Genomic DNA, 19,915 nt, shown 5'->3' on the forward strand with positions numbered 1-19,915 from the left:
ATCATCTGCATATCTGAGGTGACTGATATTTCTCCCGGCAATCTTGATTCCAGCTTGTGCTTCTTCCAGCCCAGCGTTTCTCATGATGTACTCTGAATATAAGTTAAATGAGCAGGGTGACAATATACAGCCGTGATGTACTCCTTTTCCTATTTGGAACCAGTCTGTTGTTCCATGTCCAGTTCTAACTGTTGCTTCCTGACCTGCATATAGGTTTCTCAAGAGGCAGGTCAGGTGGTCTGGTATTCCCATCTCTTTCAGAATTTTCCACAGTGTATTGTGACCCACACAGTCAAAGGCTTTGGCATAGTCAATAAACAGAAATAGATGTTTTTCTGGAACTCTCTTGCTTTTTCCATGATCCAGCAGATGTTGGCAATTTGATCTCTGGTTCCTCTGCCTTTTCTAAAACCAGCTTGAACATCTGGAAGTTCACGGTTCACATATTGGTGAAGCCTGGCTTGGAGAATTTTGAGTGTTACTTTGCTGGCGTGTGAGATGAGTGCAATTGTGCGATAGTTTGAGCATTCTTTGGCATTGCCTTTCTTTGGGATTGGAATGAAAACTGACATTTTCCAGTTCTGTGGCCACTGATGAGTTTTCCAAATTTGCTGACATATTGAGTGCAGGACTTTCACAGTATCATCTTTTAGGATGTGAAATAACTCAACTGGAATTCCATCACCTCCACCAGCTTTGTTTGTAGTGATGCTTCCTAAGGCCCACAATTTCTTTCAACTTTGTAAATCAAACAAATATTCTGAATTATCTAAGTTTTTCCCTAGTGATTCTGAGATGACTCTTAATTTCTTATATATTTATTATGTATTTATTTATAATACATTTGACTATTCTATCAATCTCAACTCTCCCGATTTCATTCTTGGGTACACTTATTATTTTTAGGCTGAATATTACTCCCTGTTGCCAAACATTTTTCTGTTTGGCAAAAAAAAACCCCACACTTTTTGTTTTTTATTCCTTCAATTTTCATATGTTTCTTTTTCTCTTTACAGTCTGAAGTTATTCACTACATCATTGATTCAAATGTCTGCATTGAATTGAACCGTGTGTGTCTTGATATATAATTCTATTTGGTTTGTTTTTTCTTGCATTTTCTTGTTTGCATACATGGAATTTTTATTTTTCCCTTCATGTCAGCCTTTTCATATCATCTTCTTATGGCAAACTGTTTCTAGTTCATACAAGTTTTCTTAAATCTTTCTAAGGATATTAAGTTGATATCCTCTAAGACTTCCTTTTATTTTCCCTCAGAAAATAATTTCAAAAGTTATTTTCTTTCTGAATCTTCAGGGTAATGATTTCTTTTTTTATGAGCTGAAAATTTCATGGGCTCCAAAAAAAAAGTTTAGTCATTCTCAGATTCATCCTTGTATGTAGAGGCATCTATCCAAGTGACAATATGGGATGCCTAGAGTGTTCTCGGCTTCTTTCTTGATCCACTTGGGTGACGAATCTGTCATATCAGAAGTAGATGCTCAGCATCACTAGTTATTAGGGGATGCAAGTAAAATCACAATGAGATACCACTTTACATCCACCAGGATGGATATAGCTTAAAAAAAGGACAATAATTAGTGTTGGTGAAGTAGAGGCATTGGAACCTCATACATTGCTGGAATGTCTAACTTTATAATTGCTTTGGAAAACGGGCAGTTCCTTAAAAAGTTAAACAATGAGCTTCCATATGACTAAGCAATTCTACTTCTAGGTATTTTTTTATTTATAAATTAATTAACTTTTGGCTGTGTAGGCCTCTGTTGCCGTGCTCAGGTTTTCTCTAGTTGTGGCGAGCAGGGGCTGTCCTTCGCTGTGGGGCTTGGGCTCCTCATTGTGGTTGTGGGGCACAGGTTTAGGCTCGAGGGCTTCAGCAGCTGCAGTCTGAGGGCTTAGAGCACAGGTTCAGTAGTTGTGGTGCATGGGCTTAGTTGCTCTGAGGCATGTGCAATCTTCCCAGACCAGGGATGGAACCCGTGTCCCCTGGACTGGCAAGGGGATTCTTATCCATCATACCACCAGGGAAGTCCCTCCACTCCTAGGTATTTACCCAACAGAACTGAACGTATGTTTACATAAAAACTTGAACAGAAGCACTATTCATAAGAGTTAAACAGTGGATACAACTCAGATGCCTTCCAACTGATGAACAGATAAGAAATATGGTACCTCATACAATGGAATATTATCCAGACACAAAAAGGAGTCAAGTACTGATACACACTACAATGTGGATAAATCTCGAAAACATGCTAAGTAAGAGAAATCTGTCACAGAAGAATGCATACTGTATGATTCCATTTGTATGAAATGTCCAGGATAGGAAACTCTACGGAGACAGATTAATAGTAGTTAATAGATTAGTGAACTGGGGGTTGAGGGGTGTGGGGAGTGATGGCTAGTGGATATGCGGTTTCTTTCTGGGATGATGGAGTGTTCTGGAATTAGACAGTGGTAATGGTTGCACAACCTTGTGAATATACTAAAAACCACTGACTTGTAAACTCTGGGAGGGAGAATTTTATGGTATGCGAATTACATCCCAATAAGAAAATTTTTTTTTTAATTTAAGAAAGAAAAAGCAACTTTAGATGTCTCAAAGATCTACTTTTAGATCCGCCTTCTTTTGATGTTTACTATTTAAGGTAAAAACAATTTTCCACCCAAGGTGGCTTATATACTATAAAGCATTGTTTCCTTTATGTTAAGAGATGTTACCTGGCAGCCATCCTGATTAATCCACTTGTGCTGCACTTCGTCTCTGGCGGAGTCACTGAGGCCGGCGTGATAAGCCAGGGCAGCAAGGCCATCGTTCTGTAACGTTTCAGCCATTGTGTCACATTCTCGCCTGGAGAGGCAGTAAATTATCCCTGAGTCATCTGCCAAGAAACCAAGACAGTCTTGTGAAATGAGGACACGTAACATAAACGGCGACATGACTTACATGATGTCCTCAGAATTGTCTGAACTGTAAACAAACCTTCAGTTTTCTGACAGCAGAGGAGAATCACATAGGTAGAATAAATCAAGCAAGGAGTAACATGTGCTGGAAATGACAAGATTTGACTTGCAATCCTGTTCCTCCAAATGGACCTGGAGGCGCCCTGGCTCCGTTTCTCACTGCTATACAATAGGAAGGCACTCCTACTCAGACTTTGTAGAAAGCATATGGTGATATGTATCAAGAGCCTTAGAAATTCTCCTTCCTTTTGACTCAGTTTCCTTCTGGGAAACAAATCGAAGAAATAAAGTGCCCCAAGGACTTATTTAACAAGTTCTGTTTATAATTTTTGGCCACATTGTGCAGCATGCAAGATCTTAGTTCCCCAAACAGGGACTGAACCCTGGCCCCCTGCAGGTGGAAGTGCACAGTCTTAACCACTGGACCACCAGGGAAGGCCCTATAGTTTTTAAGATTAAAAAAAAAAATTTAAGGGCCAACATAGGACATAATTAAGAAAGAAAATTATAAGCAATCATTCAGTGTTTTCTAAGTTTTTAAAAAGACATGAGAAAATGTTTAAGATTTAAAAGAGGTAAAGGGTAGAAAACACTGTATATACAGTAGGCTAATGGAAAGAAAAATACACACAAAAATTACTGGAAGGAAATAAGCCAAAATGGTAAGAGTAACTTAACTTGTCCTATGGTAAGGTTTGTCCTTTGATTCTTTCTTCCCTTCCTTTCTAAATTCTCTTCACTGTATTATATTTGCTGCTGTTTGTATGTACGTTATTTTTAAAAATCGGACAATAAAAGGCAGTAAAGAAAAAGACATCTCTCTGTGGAAGGGCCAAAGATACAGGTACACACAGAAGGCTATTTATATTAGCTCCCTGGGTGGCGGGGGCTGGGGGTGGGGGTATGGGAAAGGAAATTACTGACTTTTTCTTTGATCTATCTCTGTATTGTCTGATTTACTGAAACAAATTTGTATACAAATTAAAAAAAATAAAATAGAGATGTTTAACAGCAACAACAACAAATGCTCCATGGAAAAGCAGCTAAGAGGTTACATGGAAAACTACCATGAATCTCGGAATCTCATTCTAGTTAACAGGACTCAAAGGCAGACACACTTGGGAGAAGGCACTAGAACAGAGTTGCATAATTCACACACTGATAGCAGCCAGAAGAAAGACTGAAACCACGAATAATACAGGTGTGTAGGAGGTGGCATTTAATATGCTTTTTATTAGGGGTTATTGCTAGCAAACCGAATGAGGTTTTCTAATTTTCAGAACTGAGAGAGTTGCAATATTCTGCGCTATAAACAGCAAGTTAGTGCTACCATGATGAGAAAAGAAATGCTTAATAGGCGATTTTATATATTCAACCATGGTACTAAAAAGACATTTACTCATCACTTCTAGACATAGTTCATCACAAGGCTGTACTCACGTGGGTGATGCTTTCTGATCCATTCTAAGCAATCAAATGCCACCTTTTTAGGTTTTTTGGGTAACACGTAGTATTTTAGATTGTGTCTGTTGAAGCTCATGCTAAACCTAAAAGAAGTCAGAAACATAAAAATTTCACTATTATGAGAAAATATAGGTTTAGCCACCTTCAAAAACTGAACGCTGATTGGGCTTTCCTGGTGGCTCAGTGGTAAAGAATCTACCTGCAAATGCAGGAGACACGGTTTGATCCCTGGTCCAGAAGATCCCACACGCCTCGGAGCAACCACGCCCGTGCACCACAGCTATTGAGCCTGTGCTCCAGAGCCCGGAAACCGCAACTACAGAAGCCCAGGCGCCCGAGGGCCCGCCCGTGCGCCACAGAGAGAAGCCACTGCAACGAAAAGCCCGCACACCACAACTAGAGAGCTGCCCCCACTCCCCGAAATCAGAGAAAAGTTCTCACAGCAACAAAGACCCAGCACAGCCAAAATAAGTAAATGAACAAAATTATAAAATAAAAAAAATTAAGCACTGGTTTTCTACAATGCAAACCTAATCATCAAGTTGTCTTAAAGTGAATATAACTACTGGCAACTTACATAATAAAACACAGCTGGAAGTTAGGTTAAAGATTAAGGATGGTGATAAGGAGGGTATGTCTATGGGACTATGACAATCAGAAGGAGGGCCAAAGAAAAAAATATGCAGAAAAGACAGGAGTCCAGGTTCCAAAAACAAGGTAGATTAAAAGCAGAGATGGTTAAAATATTATGTAAAAGATGAGAAATTCATAGAGAAACCATACATAAGTTTAGGCTACCAGTATCCCCCAATTCTAACTGTGCACAGACGAGTGGGGGCTTCCCAGGCGGTGCTAGTAGCAAAGAACCTGCCAGCCAATGAAGTGGATGCCAAGGGACGTGGGTTCGATCCCTGGGTCAGGAAGATCTCCTGGAGGAGGGCGTGGCAACCCACTTCAGTATTCCTGCCTGGAGAATCCCAGGGACAGAAGAGCCTGGTTGGCTACAGTCCATGGGGTGGCAAAGAGTCGGACACAACTGAAGTGACTAGCACGCATGCACACAAAGAGTGGAGAGCTGGCTGCAAGGCCCCAGGAGGTGAAGTCTGCAGACTCTGATCACTGCCCTTTGCTCTGTGCTCAGAGGGGGCGTGACTGACTCTGAGATGGATACACTCTTCGTCCTCTGGCCTTTCGCTCTTGGTCCCCCACGTCCCCTATCTCCTTTGTGAGCTCTGCCTCTCCATTATCTCCTTTCTTGTGCTCCAGTCTCTTCTGTGAATTCTTCCCTTTTATCTCTGTGTATGTACCTGGACCTTCCAATCCTGAAAACAACAAAAGCTTCTCTTGACCCATCATACGTTCCACTGCAGCTAGCGTCCCACTTTGTTCTCTCCCTCCAAAGGCAGGTTTCTCAGAATCTTCTTGTGCCCCCAACCAGCTGGCTTTTGGCATTACCATTCTACCAAAATTGCTTTATCAGAGCTTTGAGAATCTGGAGAAGGATGATGGAATTGTTATAGGGTCCTTGGCCCTGGGGAGCCCCTGAATCTGTGCCAGGTTCCAACATGGCCCCAGGAAGGAGTGAGAACATGAAGTAAGGAGTTAAAGTTAGAGAATGAAGACATCTCAGTGCCTGGGTGGATGGAAGGGAATGAAGATGGTGAACTGCAATAACCTGTGGTAAGGAGGTGGTCTATACACAGCGGGTAGGGATCAGAGGAAGGAAAGATGGGGACTAAAACCACTGCCTTTCTGTCTTTGTATCTAAGTTCAAGCTAGATGGGTCCAGGTTTGGTTGCCATTGATATCAAGATACACACTTAATTTTAGGACTAAAGAATGCTTCACATGTGAGGCGGGCATGTTCCTGAGGGGACTGCTATGCAGATAAGACGGCCACGCAGCAGGCGACAGAAATCAACTGCATCTGGTATCTGCCTGGTCTTCTGTCAGACCTCATTCTCCTACCTTTTCTTGTCACCGTCTGCTGTTTGCTAGTCTTACCAAAACCTCTACCTGTGGGGTTTCTCCCCACTTACAGGAGAATCAGCTCCCAAAACGCTTGGCTCTTTTCTTCTTCCCCTGTATTATCCTCTTCAGGGACTGCACTCTCACTGCTTTAAACAGCATCCAAATATCATACCTGCGAGTTCCAACTTCACTCCCACCTTAGACCTCTTTTCAGAGTTCTAAACCACTGTTCAACTTCTTCCAAATCAGTGGTCTAAATCTGGGGTATGTATACCCTTGCTGCTGCTGCTGCTAAGTCACTTGAGTCGTGTCCGACTCTGTGCGACCCCACAGTTGGCAGCCCACCAGGCTCCCCCATCCCTGGGATTCTCCAGGCAAGAACGCTGGAGTGGGTTGCCATTTCCTTCTCCAATGCATGAAAGTGAAAAGTGAAAGTGAAGTCGCTCAGTCGTGTCCGACTCTTTGCAACCCCATGGACTGCAGCCCACCAGGCTCCTCCGCCCATGGGATTTTCCAGGCAAGAGTATTGGAGTGGAGTGCCACTGCCTTCTCTGATGTATACCCCTAGGGGTTCACAAAGATTTTCTCAAGGTACATGAGCGAAGATAATCTTACAGGAATCAATTTCCAGATCCTGTTTTCACATGTATGAATTTTTCCCTAAAAGATGGATCTGAGGGACTTCCTGGTGGTCCAGTGGTTAAGAATTTGCCTTCCAATGCGGGGGACATGGGTTCAGTCCCTGGTGGGGGCACTAAGATTCCACATGCTGTGGGGCAACTAAGCCCCTGAGCTGCAACTACTGAGCCCTAGCACACCACAACAAAAGATCCTGCATGATACAACTAAGACCTGACACAGCCAAATATATAAACAAATATTAAAGACAAACAATCAAGAAAAGATGGATCTGAGAATGCTGGTAATCAGGACTTTCTGCTCATCGTTGTTTAGTTGCTAAGTTGTGTCTGACTCTTTTTTCGAATCCATGGACTATAGCCCACCAGGCTCCTCTGTCCATGGGATTCTCCAGGCAAGAATACTGGAGCGGGTTACCATTTCCTTGTCCAGGGGATCTTCCCAACCCAGGGATAGAACCCAAATCTCCTGCAAGGCAGGCAGAGTCTTTACCGCTGAGCGACTAGGGAAGCCCTTTCTGCTCGATACCCCTGCCCCTTTTTTTCCCTTTTACAATTGTCTCTCACTTTTGAAAAACAAACTTTACTTTTCAGCCATTCTAAACTTACCATGTGCGTTGTTCCAGATGTAAAAACCTCCCAACAAAACGACTGAAATGCAGTATGGGTGTAGGTACAACTTTCTCTAATCTAAGTACCAGAGACCCGGGTGGGGCTTCCTGTCTCTCAGTGCTTTACACGTTTCTGTTAAGAGTAAACATCAGGAAAAAAGTATTGTGGCCTTTATTGGGATGATCTGATTTCAGATACACTGACAGGAAAGTGGCGGCAGAGAAGCTGATGCTCACTTTATGACATTGGCCGCTTTCATTCCTATTGTCATGAGATGCATTATGCACAGCGTCTTGTGAGATGACTGCTAAACCATACTGAGAATCCACTCCTCTTAAGACACCATGTGTACGTACAAAGCACTCAGAGATCTTTCAGAGCTTGAGATGGCAGAAGAATGTGTGGCAGACTGCGGCAAGACGGTAGATGAGAGACTTGATACACCCACAGACTATTCTGATTGTTCTCAATTAATTATTTATAATCACTGCCACAGCAAAGGAAACTGCAGTCTTGATAAAATTTAGGCACAAAAAGAATTGCCCAGGAATACAAATGATGTAGATAATTTAAAAACTTGTATGATTTGGGCTTAAGCTGGGAATGCCACGTGAGTCTCCCTGCTGCTGCTGCTGCTAAGTCGCTTCAGTCGTGTCCGACTCTGTGCGACCCCATAGACGGCAGCCCACCAGGCTCCCCCATCCCTGGGATTCTCCAGGCAAGAACACTGGAGTGGGTTGCCATTTCTTTCTCCATTGTGTAAAAGTGAAAAGTGAAAGTGAAGTCGCTCAGTCGTGTCCGACCCTCAGCGACCCCATGGACTGCAGCCCACCAGGCTCCTCCATCCATGGGATTTTCCAGGCAAGAGTACTGGAGTGGGGTGCCATCGCCTTCTCCGTGAGTCTCCCTAGGAATGCTGAAATGATTATACACAAGAATGACCTTACTGATTTCCCCTACATTTTACACATTACATTTAATTTCAGAACGGTGTTTTATGCATTAAGCAAAAAAGTTTTGGGTCAAAAAAGGGGAGATAAAAGCACATGCTGTTGAATCCACTATATCACTGGTGGGAATGAAAAATGGTGCAGCCACTTTGGAAAGCTCTCAAGAGGTTAAAAATAGTTACAATACAACCCAACAATTCCACTTCTGGGGATATACCCAAGAGAACTGAAAACACAGGTACACACAAAAACATGTATGGGAAGTTACTATGCCTGTGTTCAAATTCACGTTGCTCAAGGGTCCACTGTATTCACACAATTTGTTATAATGAAAAAGTTAAATCTCTTAAAGAGTTCATCACATATAACAAATCTTACTTGGCTTGTTGGAAATGGGATGTTTGGAATTAACAGATACTCTAATTAGAGTTCACATCAGTTGATAAGTGGATAAATAAATGTGAAATGCCTATTCAAAAAAGATTATTACGCCATAAAAAGGAATGAAGGAATTTCAGGTGGTTTACTGACTAAAACTCTGTGCTCCCAATGCAGGGGGCCTGGGTTCAATCCCTGGTTGGGGAACTAGATCCTGTATACTGCAACTAAGAGCCGGCACAGTAAAATAAATGATTTTTTTTTAAAGGAATGAAATTCTGATATATGTTACAAAATAGTTGAACCCTGAAAACAAGTGAAAGAAGCAGGGCAGAAACAGGAAGGAGAGAATGGGTGGTGACTACTGAGTACTAGGTTTCTTTCTGGGGTGATAAAAATGTTCTAAACTTAGATTTGGGGGATGGGTACACAGCCTGTGAAAGTACAAACAAACCAGTAAATTCTAACCTTGAAATGGGTGAATTCGGTGGTGTGTCAAATGTGTCTCAATATTTTTTTTAAAAAAGCTTTGGATCCCAAAATATCTTCACCGAGGGAATACTGGTGTAGACACTGAAATGGTAAATATTATTAGGTCCAGGGTGTCAAGCTCTAGCCATGCTAAGTGACGTTAGGAAATGGGATCAGTTTGTGCTCGGCTCCGCTCCTGGAACCGAGCCACCATCATGGGCATGTGTCCTAAGTAGTTTATGTGAGTTGAAAAACAAAGTCAGAATTTTTTTTTTTTTATATAAGAAAATAAGTCTAGTTTGGCCAATTGTTTTGGCAATGAAAACTGGCTTTGCCAATTAGGTTTCATGGTAGTCATGTCTCATTGTTTGAAAGAGCTAATTGGCAGCCATAAAGTTCTGACAAAACTATTATTTAAAAGCATATCACAGAATAAAAACATGTCAAAAATATACTAGAAAAGATGTACTGAAGCTAATAGTACTTTGATTTCCCTAACTCCTGGATAAAGGAATCATTTGAATGAAAAGAGTAACAAGGATATCTAATAGCCACTAGAAAAGTTTGGTAAAGCATATTTTTAAAGGTATATTTCCCAGAAAAAGTAAAGTGAATAAATAATGACCTGACTTATTTTGCCAAATGGTTCCAAATTCTTTCCTTTCCACAAAATTTGGAGGACTTAATTGAGATGTCAGCTGAGAGATCATTACAAATAATTTTCGATGACAGATCATTATATAATTTTGGCATATATATCTGGAGGAATTCAAATAACTGAGCATTAATGTAGAATAAAATGCTTTCCATTCCTATTTACATGCTTATATGAGCAACATTTCTCAATGCTATAAAATATACCTCTAAAAATAAGAAATATGAACTGACTTGATTGATCCATAGATAAATGTACTGAGAAAAAAGTCCTAGCTCATTAAGTTACACATTCCCCATCAAAATTTATCCCTAAGAATTATTTTCAAAAATGTATTTAAGCTGTTCTATCAGTCATGTACTACTAATGTTATATATAATTCATTTGTTCAGTTAGGAAGAAAATTTTACTATAGGAAATTAAAAAAAAACACAATTAATTTATATATATGTTTTTCTTTCAGGTAAATATGACAGAGTAAGCAATAAGACTTCATGCATAAAAATACATTACCTTAGGGTAAAATTCTATGGGGAAATTGAAAGAGAAACAGTATTCTTTTTTATATTAACTGCAAAAATGTCTAACTCTTATTTTTCTTTCTCGGTTCATATTATAAGGCCCTGAAGAAAAGGGATAAAGCCAATCAATTTTACTTCCATCCTCATATTTCCCAAAGACAAAGAATGTTATCACAGACTGGCAGGAGGAGAGAAGAGCAGGGACCGTGGCTTCAACCCTAGGGGCACCTGTCTTCACTAGGGCCATGACACCACAGCAGTGGGGAAATTTAATCCAAACAAGGGGTCTATGGACAGAAAAGAAGATAAAAAAAAAAAAAAGTAACAGAAAGTGTTGGTTAAAATCTTTTACTTTCAACTCAGGGATTTAAATTCTCCCAAATATAGAAGCACCAAATATATTAAAGGAGTCAACAGAACCTGCCCAAATTTTCATATTTTACCCACATTTACCAAAATTCTTCCATACGTTTCATTTATTCATTCTTACCGAGTGCCAAGTATACACAGGGCACCACATGCTAGACTCAGGGAACGTACAATCCATGACTTTTCCAAGATCTCCCCCACACATCCTTGGGAGGACATATTAGAGGTGTCTACCTCTGAGCCTGTATGTGCAATGCTTACTCAAAAAACACAGATTCGATACTTCCAAAAAGCTATTCAAAAGGTGAATTGAATTTGCATCACTTCTCTTAATTATGGACGTTTGGTAATTAATATTACTGATGTAAAAGAATAGTAGATTGCATCTGATATCTATTGATGGAAAAATGCTAAAAACACTGCCTATTTTTAAAAGGGATTTTTTAAACCAGTGGAAGACTTGCAGAAACAAATTTCCAGCATGTGGGTTCTTCACTAGAACCTAAACTTATAAGACATCTTAAATATAAAATGTTGTAATATAAATCAGTTATGGAAGAAACAATCTTTTTCTCTCCCAAATTTTATAAACACTCCTCTGCAAGTGAAATTAAAATATTGCATTCCAGTTTTTGTGATTACCTGCACAAAATTCTGAAGACTCTAAAATTCTTGGGCTTATGAATGCCAGTTTAATCTGCAAAAGGTCTCTGAAGCTATCTTAATCTCAAACCCCTTCACACTAGGGCTTCTCTCGTGGCTCAGATGGTGAAGAATCTGCCTGCTATGCAGGAGACCTAGGTTTGATCCTTGGGTTGGGAAGATCCCCTGGAGAAGGGAATGCTACCCACTCCAGTATTCTTACCTAGAGAATTTCAAGGACAGAGGAGCCTGGCTGGCTACAGTCCATGGAATTGCAAGGAGTTGGACATGACTGAGTGACTAATACCATCTTCACATCCGTCCCCACATATGGCACTTAAAGAGTTCTTCTGATAATCCACCAAAATGCTGCTGTTGTCTTTACTGATCATAATATTTATAGAGCCAGCTTATTTTCTTTATTTCCAAGTGAGTCAAGCTTTAAAAATTCACCCCAATACATTAGCAGCCATTATTCCCTCAGACATTCCTCAAAGCACCCACTAATAAATCAGAAGGAAAAAATACATTAACCTTGGTAGACAACAGCTGTTTAAGTAAATGTTTGCTGAGTAAATGGAACCTGTCAGAGAATGTACTTGTCCTTACAAAATCATACAGAGATACAAAACAACTCAGTGCAACCTATACTGGGGATATTTTCTTATAGAAGTTTTTGTTATTGAACAGTTATGGTCAAATGGTGGCAAGCAGAAGCACTTTGCTGTTGAGATGAAAACAAAGTTAAAAAAAAAGCTGCTACATACACTTTCTGGACTGCTTTCAACATCCTGGATATAGTTGGGACTTCAGAGGAAAATGACAAAGCAGTATCGTCTGTCCCTTTCATTATATACACTCTACGACAGCAGTCCCCACCCAACTTTTCTGGCGCCAGGGACTGTGCCAGAAAAGACGACTGGAAGACCATTTTTCCACAGGAGCTGGGGGGCGGGGATGGTTTCAGGATTGAAGCACATTACATTTATGATGCTGCCGCTGGTCTGACAGTGGGTGGAGCCCAGAAGGTAAAGGGAGTGATGGGGAGTGGCTGTAAATACAGATGAAGCTTTGCTTGCTTGCCCACGGCTCACCTCCTGCTGTGCAGCCTGTTAGTTCCTAACAGGCCACAGTCCAGTAGCAGTCTGCGACCCCGGGTTGGGGTCCCCTGTTCTAGAATACACAGGAGCCAAAATTGGATAAATAAAAGCTAATTTATTTCTGAGACCATCCTAAGGTTTAACAGGTATGGCATGCACTTTATCCCTACTTCCAAAATTGGTACTGGGATGAGAGTTTTAATTTCAGTGATTGACTAAAAGCCCCAGGGTCTTGGTTCCCAAATTCTGCTGCACATTGGAATCACCTGAGAATTAAAAAAAATTTTTTTTAAATACAACAACAATACATACTGGCTCCCAGCTCCTCAAATCCTGATGTAATTGGCATTAGAGATGGAAATACACCTTGGAGATGGAAAGGCTGCCCACTCCAGTACTCTTGCCTGGGGAGTCCCACAGACAGAGGAGCTTGGCAGGCTACAATCCATAGGGTTGCAAAGAGTTGGAGACAACTGAAGTGACTTAGCACGCATGCACCCCAGGCACTGGGATTTTTGAAGACTCCACAAATGATCCTATTGTGCAACAATCGGGGAACCATGGCCCCCAGGTTTTAAAACGAATAACTTTTGACAACTTACACCTGAGGCCTGAGAATCTTCAGCTGAGTGAGTATGTCCTTCTGTACCCGGGGGTTGGCCGTGGCAGTGAGAGCCATCACTGGAACAGAAGGGAACTTCTGGCGAAGAATATTCATTCTTTTGTAATCTGGACGAAAATCATGTCCCCACTAGTTGGGGAAAAAAAAACAAAACAAAACACTACTGCTTTTCAGATTACTCGGATCTTCTTTATATACAGCATACACTTAATACACATATTAAGAACCACATTATTCTTCAGTGACATAGCAGAATAATTCAATCAATATTTCTTCTCTTGGCACTCAAAATCTAAATACTGTTGGCGGTATGTATTTACTGGTATGTCAAGATGTAGAGAACGGTACTTACCTGACTCACACAGTGCGCTTCATCAATGACAAAACGTGCCAAGAGCTTCCTCTCATACAGATTCTCCAGAGTAGAGATCAGCCTGTTACTCGCACAGACCTAGATGGGAAGTATGTCAGTTAGACATTTAAAACCATTTGAACAGATCACCGTAAGGATCTGGTTGTCTTTATGTTCCACTGTGACTTAAGTTGCATTAAAACCACATAAAATTGGTTCTGATTTCAATCTATGAACTGAATTAGAAAAAGTAATAGAAAATAGCAGATGAGACATTCTAGAATGTTCACCCACATTTAGCAAACAGTTATGTATTAGGTCAGTGCTTCTAAAACAATTTTTCTGCCTCAGTGTATCTGGGAGCCACCACAGGTTTATACGGGTGACAGTGTTACAGACGTGTTACGTGTGTGCATATTGTTTGGGGGAATCATATACAAACATATGTACAATATATACACACACGTATGCATGCTCAGTCGAGTCCAACTCTGTGACCCCATGGACTGTAGACCACCAGGCTCCTCTGTCCACGGGATTTTCCAGGCAAGAATACTGGAGTGGGTTTGCCATTTCCTCATTCAGGAGATCTTCGAGACCCAGAGATGGAACCTGCGTCTCATGTCTCCTACACTGGCAGGTGGATTCTTTATCACTGTGCTACCTGGGAAGCCTGTATATGCATGGCTTGTACGTACAAGCCTGTATGTACGTACATTTCATAGCTCAGTCCATAACTGGGTCTAGAAACAATGACATCCCAGTAGCAGTGACCATATCTGGCACCCATGTCTTGACAGACATGTTGGAAGGACACAGAAGCCAGTGTGATGGAGCTTTTCCACTGGCCAAACCTAGAACAATTAAAACATCAAAACACACAGTGGTAACTGATTATAACCCACTGATTAACTTAAGAATTCATGATTTCATATTGATGTAAATAAATATGTGGGTAAAATGAAAAGCTTGTCCTTACAGGAGAATACCAATTAAATTAGAAGAATCATCACTTGGCACTCACTACAATAACAACTGGTGGGGACAATAAAACTCAAGTCAAAGTCTCACCAGACATAGGATATGTACACAGTTTCAGAATATTCCACAATAAGAGATCTACAATTACAAAAAAATTACATTTATTCTTGTAATGAATAATTAACAACAAAAAAAGTAATTTTACAGTGGAGAAATCTGGCAGACACCATATTAACCAAATGATCGAAGTTAACAATACCAATAATAGAATGAATTGACATCAAATGCCTCCTGATAAGCTGCACTGAGAACATATCACCACTTCTGTGATATTCTCCCCAAAATGAACAATGCAAATCTAATCAAGAGGCAATATAAAATCAAATTGTGTGACAGTCCACAAAACAACTGGTTTTCACTCAACTGTCAAGATCATGAAAGACAGAAATTGTTTAAAGAGACATGAAAAAAATGGATAATCTAGGAATTTATTTTGCTATAAAGGATATTATTGGGATAACTAGTGAAATTACAATAAGGTTTCATAAAGTAACAGTATTGTAGCAATTAATATTTTCCAATTTTGTTAATTATACTGAGAATTCCTTGTTTTTAGGACATGCAATGAAGTATTTAGGGTTGAAAGGATATCATGTCTACAACTTACTCTGAAATGTTTAAGGGAAAAACAGAGAAAGAATAATAGAGCAGTTACAATAAAACGTTACCATGTGGGTTTCTCAGTGAAAGTTATAGAGGAATTCTTACACTACACGCATCAGAAATTATGTCAAAAATTTAAAAACATGTGTTTTAGTGGGCTTTAATGAGATAACAGAAAAAATATACTGGTCCCTGCTCCCAGTTCCTGGAATAGGGTTCCTGAAACCCTTGTAAATTCTTAAGTGGTTAGAGCACTGGGGCTCCCCTGGTGGCTCAGTGGTAAAGAATCCGTCTACAATTCAGGAGACAGGGGTTCGATTCCTGGGTCAGGAAGATCCCCTGGAGGAGGATAAATGGCAACCCACTCCAGTACTCTTGCCTGGGAAAATGCCATGGACAGAGGAGCCTGCGGGCTACAGTTCATGGGGTCACAAAGAGTTGGATATGACTGAGCGACTGAACAACAAGAGCACTGGGAGCACCTTTGATCCTATTGAGGCGACTCTGGTTGGGCTCCTGGGTGGGAACTGGTCGCTAGAAAGACTACACCAGGATTAAAAGCTTGGGATTTTGACTTCTACTCCCATCCTCCAGAGAAGGGAGTCAGTGTAGAAATGGAGACTATAATTGATCATACCTGTGTGAGGAAGCCTCCATAAAATACCAAAAGTATGGGGTTCAGAGAAGTTCTAGGTTGGCAAACACATCCATGTGCTTGGGGGCTGACACACCCCAATTCCACAGGGATAGAAGCTCCTGTGCTTAGGACCCGCCTCATATACCTCTTCATCTGGCTGTTTATCTGAAGGCCTTTACCACAGCCTTCAATAAACTGGTGAATGTAGGTAAGTGTCTCCCTGAGTTCTGTGAGCTGCTCTTGCAAGTCACTGAATTCAAGCAGGAGGAGGTCACAGGAACCTCAGATTTGCAGCTAAGTCAGACGGAAGTTGTGGGTAACCTGTGGCTTGGCACCTGGAGCAGGGTGGTAATCTCGAGAGACTGAGCCCTTAACCTGTGGGGTCCGACACTATCTCTGGGTATGTAGTGTCAGAATTGAGTTAAACTGTAGGACCCCTACCTGGTGTCACAGAGGACCACTTGATGGAAGCAAAGACCTCCGTATCTTTGCTGACTAGCGTGTAATATTCTGTGTGAGAAGTAAAGGAGAGAAACACGGGAGGGAAAGACTCAGTATTTCCTCACTTGGTAAAGGAGAACTGGGTTGTTTTTCTAAAATAGCTGTAATATCATATTTTAAAATAATGATAGAAATACAAACCTTCTCTGGCGTAACATACAGAAGTTTTATAATTGGGTCTTTTTTTGATAACTGGAGGTAAATACTTGTAGCTTCTGAGTCCGTCTTATCACCTGTCAGATATGTAGCTGGGATCTAAGCATAAAAGTAGTAAACAAATTAAATTTTACACACTAATCTGACTCAAGCTTACATTTATCTTTAGGTTTTATAAATATTTTATAAGTCACATATCAAACCTGTCAAAGGAAAAGAGAATCTCAACATAATAATCAGTACATATTTTTTACAAACCCTTGTTAACTGTAAGTCAAATAGTCTTCCCACTGTTTATTTCCTTTTCTTTTTCCCTGTTTCTTTACTTTCTTAGCTCTTCAGATTTGTAAGGAAGATAAATGTGAATTCATCATCTAAGAGATTCCAATTCTAATGTATGGCCATATTATTTTTTCAAGTAAATGCATCTTTTGGGTTTTAATGCACCACGACACTAAAAGGACCACAACCTCATGAATGGCTGAACAATGGCTACCATCTCTGTACTGAGACATCATCTTTGGGAAGAAAAATCAAAGCAGTGGTCTTGTTGAGGGGTGATGGTTCATAACCCTGAGAAGAGTTCTGTTTGCTCACAGTATGTAGGATTTAATAGACTGCATTCATAAACTTTTCTTAACCTCAGCCAGGAGGAAAAAGGACATACGTGTGTAGGCATGCACATGTGTGTGCATTTTAAGATATTAAGGGAGTGAGAACTAAGCTGATCTGACAGTAGTATAAAAAGAAATTCTTCCACATTAGAAAAAACAAATTTACATCAGCAATACAGGTTAAAGGTTCATACTAAAATGCGTTCTTCCAGAGTAAAACCAGATTGAACTCTAGAAAGTCATCTGTACCAGAATTCCCAAAGACTTGTACTTAAATGTAACAACCTAATATAACTGCTGTGCTTTAGTCATATAGTTCATGAACTATTTAATAAAAAAGGTTACCCAGAGTACTAAAATATAACTGTTTTTAAGTTATGCTATTCTTAGTATTTTTATTATAATTGGCAGTGTTTTAACTTACATCCAAGGAAGTCAGCTTTTGGACTTGATCTACTATAAGTGATCTCAAAGGGGAAATGACAATAGTGACCCCAGGAGAAACACAGGCAGGAAGCTGGTAACACAGGCTTTTACCACCTCCTAAAGGAAATGACCAAAAAAAAAAAAAAAAATCCGTCAAGTTCTATGTTGAGAGCATGAAGGCAAAATGTACAATGCAAATGACATAAAATTTAAAGTAACTAATAGGACACCAAGTGATATTCTCCACGGTGCCAAAATACGCCATATTTGAATGAACCAAAGTATGTGGGCAACTTAAATGCATAAAAATTATCTTTAGGACAATCTTACATAGGTATACATGACAGCAAAAGCAAGCATCAGGGCAGGAAACTTAAATGCATCAGAAATACTTTAAAAGTCTGCTTGAGAAGGATACCCCAAAAAATGCCCCCTCGAAACCCTAGAGGGTCTTGGAAAGCCTTGAATGAAAACTGCTGGATGAGGAGGGTGAGAATTCCACCACCGAACTGCCAATGCCTCAGACTGCTGGACGAGGAGAATGCCAGGGCCCTCCCTCTCCAGCTTTAGTTCTGCAGTGCCAAACTTGAGTCACAACAGAAGACACACACTGAACGGCAATAGAAGTATGGAAAGCTGCTGACTAAACAAACCAAAAGCATCTACAATGTAAGGTCAGTGTGAGAAAATTCAGATGCCCAGTCAATGCTACTAATGACGATGGCGACACCTGATTGCTGGAGGTCACAACTAAGGCAAGTAAGAGGCAGAGGGAAGACTCGTCTGGTAATGAAACCCCAACCTCCCACATTGCCGCGTGCTTTCTTTTCATTAATCGAAGCATAGGTGATTTACAATGCTCCCCTGCGTCTTATCCTAATGGCTAATTTAATATTCTTATTTGGATGACTGTACATCAATCACTCGACAGCTGTTATACACTTTAACAGCACAATGAAAAGTCTTGGATCTCTTCAAAACTGAAGACAAGAAAGAACTATGTTCCAGGCTTTTCACTTAATCCTCATGACACTCTGTGAAGTGGGTGCTTTGGTATTATTCCCACTGCACAAACGAGGAGCCTGGGTTTGGGGGATGAAGTGCCTTGCTCACAGCCACACTGTTAATAAATGGCAGAGCTGTGCTTTGAGCCCAGGGCATCACTCCAGAGCCAATGATTTCAACCACCAGGCCACACGAGGTTGTGCCAAATAAACTGCCAGAAGGGGTTGTGGTCTCTGACAGTAATTTTTTTGTTCTTGTTCCAGGCTAATTTAGACTAGAAAAAAAGAAAAATTCCCAAAGGAAAATCCTTGATCAATTCAACACAATGAGCTTTGAGGTGAGGATCTTAAAGGGCAATAAATGTTATCATGTCAACAACCAGAACAGAGGATATGAAATAATATACTTTCCCAACTGTGGCATGGGAGGATCAGAGGCCCTAAATGATAGAAATATGGTGTAGGTGTTCTTTTTATTTCTATTAAAGGGCTTTCATTTAACATCTGCCAATGGATTCCTGCCAATTCATATCTAAAAATACATACCAGTGGGCATTAAAATGAAACAGTCTTCACCAAGCAGTGCAGCATTGATCGCCTCTAGCTGATTAGTTCTAAAATTATGCAGGCCAAATTTCTTATGAAAAATCTTCATCATTTCTTTTGTATGAGGAAAATTAAGACTCTGGAAACGCTCATGTTTCAGATTTCTGGATGCTAAATTCTGCTCCATCTTGTCTAAGAAAAGAATCAATGTTAAGAGAAATCGGGGCGTTATTGTAACCAGTAAGCTTTAGCATCTGAGCCCACTGCCCTGCAGAAGCGCTGGTGTGCGGTTTGCCACAGCACACCCTTCTTTACCTATTTATCGGGGTCTCCTTGCTGCCCAGTGTCAAGGCCACCAGAGACTTCCTAAGGGCCAAGTTCAAATTTTTCCTTGATTTTTTTTTACAGCACCTACCCCTCCTATATATTCTCTCCTCCTTCTCTTTTGAACTTCAAGACAATCATGGGGGGACTTCCCTGGTGTTCCAGTGGCTAAGACCCTGTCCTCCCAGTGCAGGGGGTCGGGGTTCTATCCCTGGTCAGGGAACTAGATCCCACATGCCTCAACTAAGAGTTTGCATGTGGTACTAAGACCCCCATGCAATGCATGTACATGGAACAGTCAAATACATACATACAGATTAAAAAAAAAAAAAAAAAAAA

General features: G+C 40.6%; 1 protein-coding gene across 3 annotated transcripts in view; it reads right to left on the bottom strand.

Moving 5' to 3' along the window:
- The window catches only part of BLM (Bloom syndrome, RecQ helicase-like), a 91,447-nt gene that overhangs the window by 32,495 nt on the left and 39,037 nt on the right, over positions 1–19,915 (bottom strand). For all 3 annotated transcript variants that reach the window (XM_010841065.1, XM_010841064.1, XM_010841066.1), the window contains 7 exons: positions 19,253–19,444; positions 17,701–17,819; positions 16,648–16,761; positions 13,725–13,823; positions 13,353–13,501; positions 4,420–4,526; positions 2,737–2,897 (listed from right to left, as the gene is read on the bottom strand). In XM_010841065.1, the coding sequence (XP_010839367.1) occupies positions 2,737–2,897; positions 4,420–4,526; positions 13,353–13,501; positions 13,725–13,823; positions 16,648–16,761; positions 17,701–17,819; positions 19,253–19,444 (941 nt within the window). The remainder of the gene's footprint in view (positions 1–2,736; positions 2,898–4,419; positions 4,527–13,352; positions 13,502–13,724; positions 13,824–16,647; positions 16,762–17,700; positions 17,820–19,252; positions 19,445–19,915) is intronic.

This window comes from Bison bison, unplaced genomic scaffold, assembly GCF_000754665.1.
Source record: "Bison bison bison isolate TAMUID 2011002044 unplaced genomic scaffold, Bison_UMD1.0 scf7180017864155, whole genome shotgun sequence".
In the NCBI taxonomy this organism is placed as follows: Eukaryota; Metazoa; Chordata; class Mammalia; order Artiodactyla; family Bovidae; genus Bison; species Bison bison.